Genomic DNA, 15,176 nt, shown 5'->3' with positions numbered 1-15,176 from the left:
CGGATTCTACCTGGACTGGAAGCTTCCACTACAGAAGGGCCCGGGGCCCACTCAAATATCAAGTCTTACTGCTGATTTGAATGATAGTCACTAATCAGATGTAACCTGAGCACCTGGTCACATGACACACTCAAATATCAAGTCTTACTGCTGATTTGAATGATAGTCACTAATCAGATGTAACCTGAGCACCTGGTCACATGACACACTCAAATATCAAGTCTTACTGCTGATTTGAATGATAGTCACTAATCAGATGTAACCTGAGCACCTGGTCACATGACACACTCAAATATCAAGTCTTACTGCTGATTTGAATGATAGTCACTAATTAGATGTAACCTGAGCACCTGGTCACATGACACACTCAAATATCAAGTCTTACTGCTGATTTGAGTGATAGTCACTAATCAGATGTAACCTGAGCACCTGGTCACATGACACACTCAAATATCAAGTCTTACTGCTGATTTGAATGATAGTCACTAATTAGATGTAACCTGAGCACCTGGTCACATGACACACTCAAATATCAAGTCTTACTGCTGATTTGAATGATAGTCACTAATCAGATGTAACCTGACCACCTGGTCACATGACACACTCAAATATCAAGTCTTACTGCTGATTTGAATGATAGTCACTAATCAGATGTAACCTGAGCACCTGGTCACATGACACACTCAAATATCAAGTCTTACTGCTGATTTGAATGATAGTCACTAATTAGATGTAACCTGAGCACCTGGTCACATGACACACTCAAATATCAAGTCTTACTGCTGATTTGAATGATAGTCACTAATCAGATGTAACCTGAGCACCTGGTCACATGACACACTCAAATATCAAGTCTTACTGCTGATTTGAATGATAGTCACTAATCAGATGTAACCTGAGCACCTGGTCACATGACACACTCAAATATCAAGTCTTACTGCTGATTTGAATGATAGTCACTAATCAGATGTAACCTGAGCACCTGGTCACATGACACACTCAAATATCAAGTCTTACTGCTGATTTGAATGATAGTCACTAATTAGATGTAACCTGAGCACCTGGTCACATGACACACTCAAATATCAAGTCTTACTGCTGATTTGAATGATAGTCACTAATCAGATGTAACCTGACCACCTGGTCACATGACACACTCAAATATCAAGTCTTACTGCTGATTTGAATGATAGTCACTAATCAGATGTAACCTGAGCACCTGGTCACATGACACACTCAAATATCAAGTCTTACTGCTGATTTGAATGATAGTCACTAATTAGATGTAACCTGAGCACCTGGTCACATGACACACTCAAATATCAAGTCTTACTGCTGATTTGAATGATAGTCACTAATCAGATGTAACCTGAGCACCTGGTCACATGACACACTCAAATATCAAGTCTTACTGCTGATTTGAATGATAGTCACTAATCAGATGTAACCTGAGCACCTGGTCACATGACACACTCAAATATCAAGTCTTACTGCTGATTTGAGTGATAGTCACTAATCAGATGTAACCTGAGCACCTGGTCACATGACACACTCAAATATCAAGTCTTACTGCTGATTTGAATGATAGTCACTAATTAGATGTAACCTGAGCACCTGGTCACATGACACACTCAAATATCAAGTCTTACTGCTGATTTGAGTGATAGTCACTAATCAGATGTAACCTGAGCACCTGGTCACATGACACACTCAAATATCAAGTCTTACTGCTGATTTGAATGATAGTCACTAATTAGATGTAACCTGAGCACCTGGTCACATGACACACTCAAATATCAAGTCTTACTGCTGATTTGAATGATAGTCACTAATCAGATGTAACCTGACCACCTGGTCACATGACACACTCAAATATCAAGTCTTACTGCTGATTTGAATGATAGTCACTAATCAGATGTAACCTGAGCACCTGGTCACATGACACACTCAAATATCAAGTCTTACTGCTGATTTGAATGATAGTCACTAATTAGATGTAACCTGAGCACCTGGTCACATGACACACTCAAATATCAAGTCTTACTGCTGATTTGAATGATAGTCACTAATCAGATGTAACCTGAGCACCTGGTCACATGACACACTCAAATATCAAGTCTTACTGCTGATTTGAATGATAGTCACTAATTAGATGTAACCTGAGCACCTGGTCACATGACACACTCAAATATCAAGTCTTACTGCTGATTTGAATGATAGTCACTAATCAGATGTAACCTGAGCACCTGGTCACATGACACACTCAAATATCAAGTCTTACTGCTGATTTGAATGATAGTCACTAATCAGATGTAACCTGAGCACCTGGTCACATGACACACTCAAATATCAAGTCTTACTGCTGATTTGAATGATAGTCACTAATCAGATGTAACCTGAGCACCTGGTCACATGACACACTCAAATATCAAGTCTTACTGCTGATTTGAATGATAGTCACTAATCAGATGTAACCTGAGCACCTGGTCACATGACACACTCAAATATCAAGTCTTACTGCTGATTTGAATGATAGTCACTAATCAGATGTAACCTGAGCACCTGGTCACATGACACACTCAAATATCAAGTCTTACTGCTGATTTGAATGATAGTCACTAATTAGATGTAACCTGAGCACCTGGTCACATGACACACTCAAATATCAAGTCTTACTGCTGATTTGAATGATAGTCACTAATCAGATGTAACCTGAGCACCTGGTCACATGACACACTCAAATATCAAGTCTTACTGCTGATTTGAATGATAGTCACTAATCAGATGTAACCTGAGCACCTGGTCACATGACACACTCAAATATCAAGTCTTACTGCTGATTTGAGTGATAGTCACTAATCAGATGTAACCTGAGCACCTGGTCACATGACACACTCAAATATCAAGTCTTACTGCTGATTTGAATGATAGTCACTAATTAGATGTAACCTGAGCACCTGGTCACATGACACACTCAAATATCAAGTCTTACTGCTGATTTGAGTGATAGTCACTAATCAGATGTAACCTGAGCACCTGGTCACATGACACACTCAAATATCAAGTCTTACTGCTGATTTGAATGATAGTCACTAATTAGATGTAACCTGAGCACCTGGTCACATGACACACTCAAATATCAAGTCTTACTGCTGATTTGAATGATAGTCACTAATCAGATGTAACCTGACCACCTGGTCACATGACACACTCAAATATCAAGTCTTACTGCTGATTTGAATGATAGTCACTAATCAGATGTAACCTGAGCACCTGGTCACATGACACACTCAAATATCAAGTCTTACTGCTGATTTGAATGATAGTCACTAATTAGATGTAACCTGAGCACCTGGTCACATGACACACTCAAATATCAAGTCTTACTGCTGATTTGAATGATAGTCACTAATCAGATGTAACCTGAGCACCTGGTCACATGACACACTCAAATATCAAGTCTTACTGCTGATTTGAATGATAGTCACTAATTAGATGTAACCTGAGCACCTGGTCACATGACACACTCAAATATCAAGTCTTACTGCTGATTTGAATGATAGTCACTAATCAGATGTAACCTGAGCACCTGGTCACATGACACACTCAAATATCAAGTCTTACTGCTGATTTGAATGATAGTCACTAATTAGATGTAACCTGAGCACCTGGTCACATGACACACTCAAATATCAAGTCTTACTGCTGATTTGAATGATAGTCACTAATCAGATGTAACCTGAGCACCTGGTCACATGACACACTCAAATATCAAGTCTTACTGCTGATTTGAATGATAGTCACTAATCAGATGTAACCTGAGCACCTGGTCACATGACACACTCAAATATCAAGTCTTACTGCTGATTTGAATGATAGTCACTAATCAGATGTAACCTGAGCACCTGGTCACATGACACACTCAAATATCAAGTCTTACTGCTGATTTGAATGATAGTCACTAATTAGATGTAACCTGAGCACCTGGTCACATGACACACTCAAATATCAAGTCTTACTGCTGATTTGAATGATAGTCACTAATCAGATGTAACCTGAGCACCTGGTCACATGACACACTCAAATATCAAGTCTTACTGCTGATTTGAATGATAGTCACTAATTAGATGTAACCTGAGCACCTGGTCACATGACACACTCAAATATCAAGTCTTACTGCTGATTTGAATGATAGTCACTAATCAGATGTAACCTGAGCACCTGGTCACATGACACACTCAAATATCAAGTCTTACTGCTGATTTGAATGATAGTCACTAATTAGATGTAACCTGAGCACCTGGTCACATGACACACTCAAATATCAAGTCTTACTGCTGATTTGAATGATAGTCACTAATCAGATGTAACCTGAGCACCTGGTCACATGACATGACATCACACACACCTCACTCAAAGCCTTCCAACTTCAGCCTGGTCAGTTTATTCAGGAATCCCCGGTGTTCCCTTGACAAATTCCAAACATTTCCAGACTTCCCTGAATTCCAGGCTTTCTGTGACATGTTTCCCATTCCAAATAAATTGGGCATTTTTCAACCTTCCGCCATTTGCACATTTTTCAAAGTGTTGCAGCTCCAACACATCCCACCATCCTGCACATTCAAACCAGCATCTTTCCAACTTCAAAACCATTCCCATTTTTCACCCTTTTGTCTGTCGACTACTCCTTCCACATTTTCCAAGTGTTCCACTGGCAAAATATTCCTGAGTCATCACAGAACACAAAGTTGGTTCAAGAACTTCACAAAGTCTTGTTTTTCCTGACATTCCATAATACCATTTCTGTTTGAAAAAACTGTTCCCGCCTCTACATTTCTTGCCTGATTCAAACAATTCCAACACCAAACAATTCAGCTCGTTCAGGACATTTATGCTATTGATCATTTTCACAACCATCACGCTTTTCCCAAACTTCCAGCAAGTTTCCATTGAAGTGAATGGGACATTTTTCAAGCGATTCAAAAAAAGTCAGTGGTCCAAAGTTGCTTACCGAGTGTGTTTGTGGCAAAGTTCTTCTCCAGACCTTCCTCTGTTACCTCTCGCTGGTTCACCATACAGCCTGCGTTGTTGATCTGCTCACAGGAGGACATCTTTATTGGTGCACACACACACACACACTGTTGGCCACCTACCAGCACGTTGAGGACGTTACTTTGGACAAAGGTCTGCGCAAAGTCCCACAGGTGTTTGGCACAGGACATGTCCACCACGTGGACGTGAACATTCTGTGGCAGAAGAAGCAACAGGAAGGAAGTTGATTGTGTGAAAGAATGAAGTGAGGAAAAATTCATTGTCTCACCTGGTTCTTACTTCGCTCCACAATTTCCTGCTTGGCGGCGTCTGCTCGCCCCTTGTTGCGACACACCATGTGCACCGTACCCCCTGCACACACACACACACACACACACAGTGTCGCCTCACACACACACACAACATGTAGGAGTCCAGCGTCACCTCCTCACCTCGGTTGGCTATTTCCTGTGCCGTGGCTTTTCCCAGGCCGCTGTTGGCGCCCGTGATCATGAAGGAGCGCCCGCTCAGGTCCACCTCCAGGTCAGACGCCACGAAATGCTTGGCAGCCGCCTCATAGCCGCTCCTTCGGGGTTAAAGGTCAAACAGTATTTGCTGACAGGGCGTGTTAGAATCATAACACATTTGATGAATTCAAGGGTCATCAAATGAACAATGTTTGATTACTAACCGACAACAATGCCTTAGAGTCACCTGACGTCACTTTGGACGGTCATGCATTGATTTCAAAAAGAATATAAATAGGTGAAACTTCCTGAAGCGTCTTTAAATGAACACATTGTAAAGCAAAAGAAACATAGATGACATATAAGTCGGTTAAAGTTATTAACACATTGTAAAGCAAAAGAAACATAGATGACAAAATGTCAGAAAGGTAAATGGCTAGCGTCTATTGAACGCCCATTGAGGTATTAAAGTGTGTCTTTATTAAAGTGTGTCTTTATTAAAGTGTGTCTTTATTAAAGTGTGTCTTTATTAAAGTGTGTCTTTATTACTCACTTGGTGTATTCGTTGAGTCCTTTGACAAACCACACGGCGTTCCTGAACATGGACATACTTTGATGTCCAAAGTGACGAACTTGAAGCCTCTTTTTATGTCCAAAGTGAGCAAGTTAAACCTCTTTTTATGTCCAAAGTGAGCAAGTTAAACCTCTTTTTATGTCCGAAGTGACGAAGTTGAAGACTCTTTTTCTTACGAAAGCTCGGTAGGCCTCTCAGTCTGACGTCATCATGGAGGCGTGGGCGGGACCCGGAAGTGGTTTGCTTGCTGGAGCGGCTCACAGCGCCACCAGTGGGGCGGAGTACAACTACTGCGTGTCCGCCTGTCCAAGTTTCATGTTTGTCTTGCTTTAGAAACGCTGGGATTTTTCTCCCGGAAAAATCCCAAAAGATCTTTTTGTAGGTAGTTATATATAAAAAAAAAAGTTCTCTCCCCGGCGGTCTATTGTTGTCAGGATGGCTGAGTGTTCTAAGGCAGTGGTTCTCAACCTTTTTTCAGTGATGTACCCCCTGTCAACATGTTTTTTCAGTGATGTACCCCCTGTCAACATGTTTTTTCAGTGATGTACCCCCTGTCAACATGTTTTTTCAGTGATGTACCCCCTGTCAACATGTTTTTACTTCAAGTACCCCCTGTCAACATGTTTTTCCTTCAAGTACCCCCCTGTCAACATGTTTTTTCAGTGATGTACCCCCTGTCAACATGTTTTTTCAGTGATGTACCCCCTGTCAACATGTTTTTTCAGTGATGTACCCCCTGTCAACATGTTTTTTCAGTGATGTACCCCCTGTCAACATGTTTTTACTTCAAGTACCCCCTGTCAACATGTTTTTCCTTCAAGTACCCCCCTGTCAACATGTTTTTTCAGTGATGTACCCCCTGTCAACATGTTTTTTCAGTGATGTACCCCCTGTCAACATGTTTTTTCAGTGATGTACCCCCTGTCAACATGTTTTTTCAGTGATGTACCCCCTGTCAACATGTTTTTTCAGTGATGTACCCCCTGTCAACATGTTTTTTCAGTGATGTACCCCCTGTCAACATGTTTTTTCAGTGATGTACCCCCTGTCAACATGTTTTTTCAGTGATGTACCCCCTGTCAACATGTTTTTTCAGTGATGTACCCCCTGTCAACATGTTTTTTCAGTGATGTACCCCCTGTCAACATGTTTTTACTTCAAGTACCCCCTAATCACAGCAAAGCATTTGTGCTTGAAAAAAAGAGATAAAGAAGTAAAATACAGCACTATGTCATCACTTTCTGAAAACTTGTTGAACAATAAACAAGTGATTTAATTGTAAAGATTTCTCCAGATAGAAGTAATCATCAACTTTGGGGATTGTAATAGAGATCCATCTGGATTCATCAACTTACTTCTAAACATTTCTTCACAAAAAATAGAAATCTTATTTATGGAACATGTCCACAAAAATCTAGCTGTCAACACTGAATGTTGTATTTCTTTTCACACTTTATGAACTTATATTCATATTTTTTTTGAAGTATTATTCAATAAATATATTTATAAAGGATTTTTTAATTGTTGCTATTTTTAGAATATTTCAAGAAAATCTCCCGTACCCCTTGGCATACCTTCAAGTACCCCCAGGGGTACGCGTACCCCCATTTGAGAACCACTGTTCTAAGACACCTAACTTAAGGTGTGCTTCTCAATGGAGGTGTGGGTTCGAATCCCACTTCGGACATGCCTTTTATTAGCAGCGCTGTTGTTGCCGTTACAACTAAGCATTAAGCAACATTTTAATATTTCTACTTTATTTCCCTTCTGCTTGTGTTTTTAATTGTTACTCCATCGTTGGTGACCTGACACGCCTTTGTTGTTGTTGCTGATGTTGTTGTTGTTGTTGTTGCTGATGTTGTTGTTGCTGATGTTGTTGTTGTTGTTGTTGCTGCTGTTGTTGTTGTTGTCGTTGCAGTTGTTGCAGAATTGAACTCAACTAAATTCAACTACACGTGTGTACCTAATGAAGTGGCTGCAAGTGCATGCAAGACAATGTGCGACATCTTATTTTGTACCTGAGTATTTATTGAAATAATACATTTATGTACTTGAGTATTTATTGAAATAAAACATGTATGTATGTGAGTATTTATTGAAATAAATATTTATGTACAGGAGTATTTATTGGAGTAAATATTTATGTACATGAATATTTATAGGAGTAAATATTTATGTACATGAGTATTTATTGTAGTAAATATTTATGTACATGCGTATTTAGGAGTAAATATTTATGTACATGAGTATTTATAGGAGTAAATATTTATGTACATGAGTATTTAGGAGTAAATATTTATCTACATGAATATTGATAATTGAAAGAAATATACACTTTGCACAGGCGTAGAGCGACGATGTCTTCCGGTGCCGATGTTTAGTGACACACTGGTCTAACAAGGCCTAGCTTTTGGTTCTAACCTTCAAAATAAAAGTGTAAGTGGGAATACATGCCTAGTAAGTCTTAATAAATTATTTCACATAAAATGCCTCCGAGGGCATCAAATTCGCTCTAGATAAATTTCCTTAACTGTAAATGAATATATAGTAAGCTTCTACTACACTTTTACACTTGTACCACTAGGTGGTAATGTCGGACATGTAATGTGTGCTTACACTTCTACTACACTTTCACACTTACGCTTCCGGCACACTCATGCTGCAAAATGCACTTTACTAACCATCTTTGTCCTCTTTCATACATTGCAGAATTTAATGTGCACTTGCACTTATTAGAAAATAGTTGTATAATTGTTGGTTGTCACATGTTAAGGTGGTATTATTAAATAGTTGTATAATTGTTGTTGTCACATGTTAAGGTGGTATTATTAAATAGTTGTATAATTGTTGTTGTCACATGTTAAGGTGGTATTATTAAATAGTTGTATAATTGTTGTTGTCACATGTTAAGGTGGTATTACTAAATAGTTGTATAATTGTTGTTGTCACATGTTAAGGTGGTATTATTAAATAGTTGTATAATTGTTGTTGTCACATGTTAAGGTGGTATTATTAAATAGTTGTATAATTGTTGTCACATGTTAAGGTGGTATTATTAAATAGTTGTATAATTGTTGTTGTCACATGTTAAGGTGGTATTATTAAATAGTTGTATAATTGTTGTTGTCACATGTTAAGGTGGTATTATTAAATAGTTGTATAATTGTTGTTGTCACATGTTAAGGTGGTATTATTAAATAGTTGTATAATTGTTGTTGTCACATGTTAAGGTGGTATTATTAAATAGTTGTATAATTGTTGTTGTCACATGTTAAGGTGGTATTATTAAATAGTTGTATAATTGTTGTTGTCACATGTTAAGGTGGTATTACTAAATAGTTGTATAATTGTTGTTGTCACATGTTAAGGTGGTATTATTAAATAGTTGTATAATTGTTGTCACATGTTAAGGTGGTATTATTAAATAGTTGTATAATTGTTGTTGTCACATGTTAAGGTGGTATTATTAAATAGTTGTATAATTGTTGTTGTCACATGTTAAGGTGGTATTATTAAATAGTTGTATAATTGTTGTTGTCACATGTTAAGGTGGTATTATTAAATAGTTGTATAATTGTTGTTGTCACATGTTAAGGTGGTATTATTAAATAGTTGTATAATTGTTGTTGTCACATGTTAAGGTGGTATTACTAAATAGTTGTATAATTGTTGTTGTCACATGTTAAGGTGGTATTATTAAATAGTTGTATAATTGTTGTCACATGTTAAGGTGGTATTATTAAATAGTTGTATAATTGTTGTTGTCACATGTTAAGGTGGTATTATTAAATAGTTGTATAATTGTTGTTGTCACATGTTAAGGTGGTATTATTAGATAGTTGTATAATTGTTGTTGTCACATGTTAAGGTGGTATTATTAAATAGTTGTATAATTGTTGTCAAATGTTAAGGTGGTATTATTAAATAGTTGTATAATTGTTGGTTGTCACATGTTAAGGTGGTATTATTAAATAGTTGTATAATTGTTGGTTGTCACATGTTAAGGTGGTATTATTAAATAGTTGTATAATTGTTGTTGTCACATGTTAAGGTGGTATTATTAAATAGTTGTATAATTGTTGTTGTCACATGTTAAGGTGGTATTATTAAATAGTTGTATAATTGTTGGTTGTCACATGTTAAGGTGGTATTATTAAATAGTTGTATAATTGTTGTTGTCACATGTTAAGGTGGTATTATTAAATAGTTGTATAATTGTTGTTGTCACATGTTAAGGTGGTATTATTAAATAGTTGTATAATTGTTGTTGTCACATGTTAAGGTGGTATTATTAAATAGTTGTATAATTGTTGGTTGTCACATGTTAAGGTGGTATTATTAAATAGTTGTATAATTGTTGTTGTCACATGTTAAGGTGGTATTATTAAATAGTTGTATAATTGTTGTTGTCACATGTTAAGGTGGTATTATTAAATAGTTGTATAATTGTTGGTTGTCACATGTTAAGGTGGTATTATTAAATAGTTGTATAATTGTTGTTGTCACATGTTAAGGTGGTATTATTAAATAGTTGTATAATTGTTGTTGTCACATGTTAAGGTGGTATTATTAAATAGTTGTATAATTGTTATTGTCACATGTTAAGGTGGTATTATTAAATAGTTGTATAATTGTTGTTGTCACATGTTAAGGTGGTATTATTAAATAGTTGTATAATTGTTGTTGTCACATGTTAAGGTGGTATTATTAAATAGTTGTATAATTGTTGGTTGTCACATGTTAAGGTGGTATTATTAAATAGTTGTATAATTGTTGGTTGTCACATGTTAAGGTGGTATTATTAAATAGTTGTATAATTGTTGGTTGTCACATGTTAAGGTGGTATTATTAAATAGTTGTATAATTGTTGTTGTCACATGTTATTATTAAATAATAGTGCAGTGATATTCCATGGCTGCCCAACTGGTGAAAAACATGTCGACGAGGATGGGATTCGAACCCACGCGTGCAGAGCACAATGGATTAGCAGTCCATCGCCTTAACCACTCGGCCACCTCGTCCACACGTGATTACTTCCACCAGTCCTGACCATGGCTGGAGGTGTGTTTGGTTCTCCTTTCTGTGGATGAACCGCAGCTCCCTTCAGCACTCCTGGTCACCAGCATGTTTTGATTGATTGATACTTTGATTAGTAGACTGCACAGTACAGTACATATTATTAGTAGATTGCACAGTACAGTACATATTATTAGTAGATTGCACAGTACAGTACATATTATTAGTAGATTGCACAGTACAGTACATATTATTAGTAGATTGCACAGTACAGTACATATTATTAGTAGATTGCACAGTACAGTACATATTATTAGTAGATTGCACAGTACAGTACATATTCCCTACAATTGACCACTAAATGGTAACACCCCAATAAGTTTTTCAACTTGTTTAAGTCGGGGTCCACCTTCATCAATTCATGGTGTTTGACAGTAGACATGATCATGTTTGGACAGATTCACACTGACTACTCTAAAGTAGTGCTATGTTAAATCAACAATGACAACTAAATTGTCAATAAAATACAACTTCACCATTTTAGGCAACATTTTGCACTCCAAAAACGTGAGAGTGTAATTACTGCCACAGGTGGTGTAAAAGTGTATTGCCGCGGAAGGATAGGCGGACGGACTTCCTGCGACTATAAGGAGTGAAAAAAAATAGCCGACGAAGATGGGATTCGAACCCACGCGTGCAGAGCACAATGGATTAGCAGTCCATCGCCTTAACCACTCGGCCACCTCGTCAGTTTCCTGGCCTTCTAGTTTAGTCTACTTCCTGTTTCTACCTCTGTGTTACAAGCAGTGACAATGCAGGATTGTTTGCATTTTGGAATCCTACATTGTTGTCTTTCATCTGCTGGGCGGCCGTCTCCATGGCGACAAAGCACGCTCTCAATAGGCGCGTGGGTCTGAGGAGTGGGAGGAGTCACAGTGACGTAACACACTCAGCAGATGAAAACATCTGACATCATCGTTGTTGAGTTGCTCAGCATTCAGGTGTAAAAAGAAGCTCGGCGGGAAGCGTACAACACAGGTGGACTTTGATGATGCACTATTATACACACATTGGCCCTGCACGTACATTAGCACACACACACACACACACACACACACACACACACACACACACACACACGCACACATTTTTCACTACTATACCTTTACATGAGGTGCTGTTTTATATTGATTCATGTCCACTTTTGAAAATGATGAATAGATGATAGATTTGTGACTCAAGTATATATATATATATATATATACATATATATATATATATATATATATACATATATATATATATATATATATATATATATATATATATATATATATTTAGTCAGCCAGCGATTGTGCAAGTTCTCCCACTTCAAATGATGACAGAGGTCTGTCATTTTCATCATAGGTACACTTCAACTGTGACAGACAGAATCCAGGAATTCACATTGTAGGAATTTTAAAGAATTTATTTGTAAATGATGGTGGAAAATAAGTATTTGGTCAAGCATTCAAAGCTCTCACTGATGGAAGGAGGTTTTGGCTCCAAATCTCAGGATACATGGCCCCATTCATTCTTTCCTTAACACGGATCAATCGTCCTGTCCCCTTAGCAGAAAAACAGCCCCAAAGCATGATGTTTCCACCCCCATGCTTCACAGTAGGTATGGTGTTCTTGGGATGCAACTCAGTATTCTTCTTCCTCCAAACACGATGAGTTGAGTTTATACCAAAAAGTTCTATTTTGGTTCCATCTGACCACATGACATTCTCCCAATCCTCTGCTGTATCATCCATGTATCCATTTTGGTATCAACTCAACTGCTGGTGTTTGGAGGAAGAAGAATACTGAGTTGCAACCCAACTCATTTACCATTTATATACATACATACATACATACATACATACATACATACATACATACATACATACATACATACATACATACATACATACATACATATATACAGTGTGCGTATTAATGTATATGTGTTTTATATTGATGTATGTGTGTACAAATGGTATACTTCATTGCTTCAACAATTACGCATATGCTCTGATTTCACAATATTCTATCAGTGGTACTTTAACTTTAATATTGATACACTAACTCATGCACATAGCAGACTATGTACAGTACTATACATCATTCACATATTTTGATCTTTCACTTCAAACGTCTTATTCTTATTTGATTCTTAGTTCATTCGCAAATGTGGCTAAGTAAGTATTTTTCACTAATAAAGTATACAAGTGGTCACATGGCATGCAGGACTAAAACATACACAAATAAATAATAAATAAAAAGTCACATTCACCGGCAAATATTTCATATAATCACTAAAATAATAGGTGGGATTTATATATTGAGAGAAGAATAAGTACATTTACATATTGAGAGAAGAATAAGTACATTTATATATTGAGAGAAGAATAAGTACATTTATATATTGAGAGAAGAATAAGTACATTTATATATTGAGAGAAGAATAAGTACATTTATATATTGAGAGAAGAATAAGTACATTTATATATTGAGAGAATAAGTACATTTATATATTGAGAGAAGAATAAGTACATTTATATATTGAGAGAAGAATAAGTACATTTATATATTGAGAGAAGAATAAGTACATTCATATATTGAGAGAAGAATAAGTACATTTACATATTGAGAGAAGAATAAGTACATTTATATATTGAGAGAAGAATAAGTACATTTATATATTGAGAGAAGAATAAGTACATTTATATATTGAGAGAAGAATAAGTACATTTATATATTGAGAGAAGAATAAGTACATTTATATATTGAGAGAAGAATAAGTACATTTATATATTGAGAGAAGAATAAGTACATTCATATATTGAGAGAAGAATAAGTACATTTATATATTGAGAGAAGAATAAGTACATTTACATATTGAGAGAAGAATAAGTACATTTACATATTGAGAGAAGAATAAGTACATTTATATATTGAGAGAAGAATAAGTACATTTATATATTGAGAGAAGAATAAGTACATTTATATATTGAGAGAAAAATAAGTACATTTATATATTGAGAGAAGAATAAGTACATTTATATATTGAGAGAAGAATAAGTACATTTATATATTGAGAGAAGAATAAGTACATTTATATATTGAGAGAAGAATAAGTACATTTACATATTGAGAGAAGAATAAGTACATTTATATATTGAGAGAAGAATAAGTACATTTGGTCTTTTCTTGCCCTCCACTCTCATCTTCTCATTTGAACACACAAGCTTACTTTGTGCTTCCATGTCAGGACTTTTCATGACCAAACACACTTTATTTACACCCACTTCAAGCCACTCCACATGAAGTCGACACAAGCGGGCAGGCTAATTGATGGAAATGGCCAGTTATTCCAGACATGAAGTCGACATAAGCGGGCAGGCTACTTAGAATAGAATAGAATAGAGTTTTATTGTCATTATTGCAATGAACAGGTTCAAAGAACCACGACATTGGAGCAGATCCCCTAAGATGCATATACAATATGATAACATAAATAGTACAAAAATAAAAAATGGAAATGGCCGGTTATTCCAGACATGAAGTCGACATAAGGGGGCAGGCTACTTGATGGAACTGGCCGGTTATTCCGGACATGAAGTCGACATAAACGGGCAGGCTACTTGATGGAACTGTCCGGTTATTCCAGACATGAAGTCGACATAAGGGGGCAGGCTACTTGATGGAACTGGCCGGTTATTCCAGACATGAAGTCGACATAAGGGGGCAGGCTACTTGATGAAACTGGCCGGTTATTCCGGACATGAAGTCGACATAAGCGGGCAGGCTACTTGATGGAACTGGCCGGTTATTCCAGACATGAAGTCGACATAAGGGGGCAGGCTACTTGATGGAACTGGCCGGTTATTCCAGACATGAAGTCGACATAAGCGGGCAGGCTACTTGATGGAACTGGCCGGTTATTCCAGACATGAAGTCGACATAAGGGGGCAGGCTACTTGATGGAACTGGCCGGTTATTCCAGACATGAAGTCGACATAAGGGGGCAGGCTACTTGATGGAACTGGCCGGTTATTCCAGAC

The 15,176-nt window shown here is 37.0% G+C and overlaps 1 protein-coding gene and 2 non-coding genes across 3 annotated transcripts in view; all 3 read right to left on the bottom strand.

Annotated features, from left to right (window-relative positions):
- dhrs12 (dehydrogenase/reductase (SDR family) member 12) overlaps positions 1 to 6,315 on the bottom strand; it is a 15,986-nt gene extending 9,671 nt beyond the window's left edge. Inside the window, exons 1-5 of the mRNA XM_061918171.1 lie at positions 6,052 to 6,315; positions 5,484 to 5,617; positions 5,321 to 5,403; positions 5,154 to 5,246; positions 5,012 to 5,093 (exon numbers count right to left, since the gene is read on the bottom strand). Coding sequence (XP_061774155.1) covers positions 5,012 to 5,093; positions 5,154 to 5,246; positions 5,321 to 5,403; positions 5,484 to 5,617; positions 6,052 to 6,107 — 448 coding nt within the window. The 5' untranslated portion in view covers positions 6,108 to 6,315. The remainder of the gene's footprint in view (positions 1 to 5,011; positions 5,094 to 5,153; positions 5,247 to 5,320; positions 5,404 to 5,483; positions 5,618 to 6,051) is intronic.
- A 4,696-nt stretch (positions 6,316 to 11,011) lies between these two features.
- trnas-gcu (transfer RNA serine (anticodon GCU)) lies at positions 11,012 to 11,093 on the bottom strand. Its single transcript has one exon. It is a non-coding gene; the product is annotated as a tRNA-Ser (tRNA).
- Positions 11,094 to 11,755: 662 nt separating this feature from the next.
- Positions 11,756 to 11,837, bottom strand: trnas-gcu (transfer RNA serine (anticodon GCU)). The gene has a single exon. It is a non-coding gene; the product is annotated as a tRNA-Ser (tRNA).
- Positions 11,838 to 15,176: the final 3,339 nt, after the last annotated feature.

Source organism: Nerophis ophidion, linkage group LG13 (genome assembly GCF_033978795.1).
Source record: "Nerophis ophidion isolate RoL-2023_Sa linkage group LG13, RoL_Noph_v1.0, whole genome shotgun sequence".
Classification (NCBI taxonomy): domain Eukaryota; kingdom Metazoa; phylum Chordata; class Actinopteri; order Syngnathiformes; family Syngnathidae; genus Nerophis; species Nerophis ophidion.
Note: the sequence above shows the minus strand (reverse complement) of the source record. Positions and strands in the feature narration are given on the sequence as shown.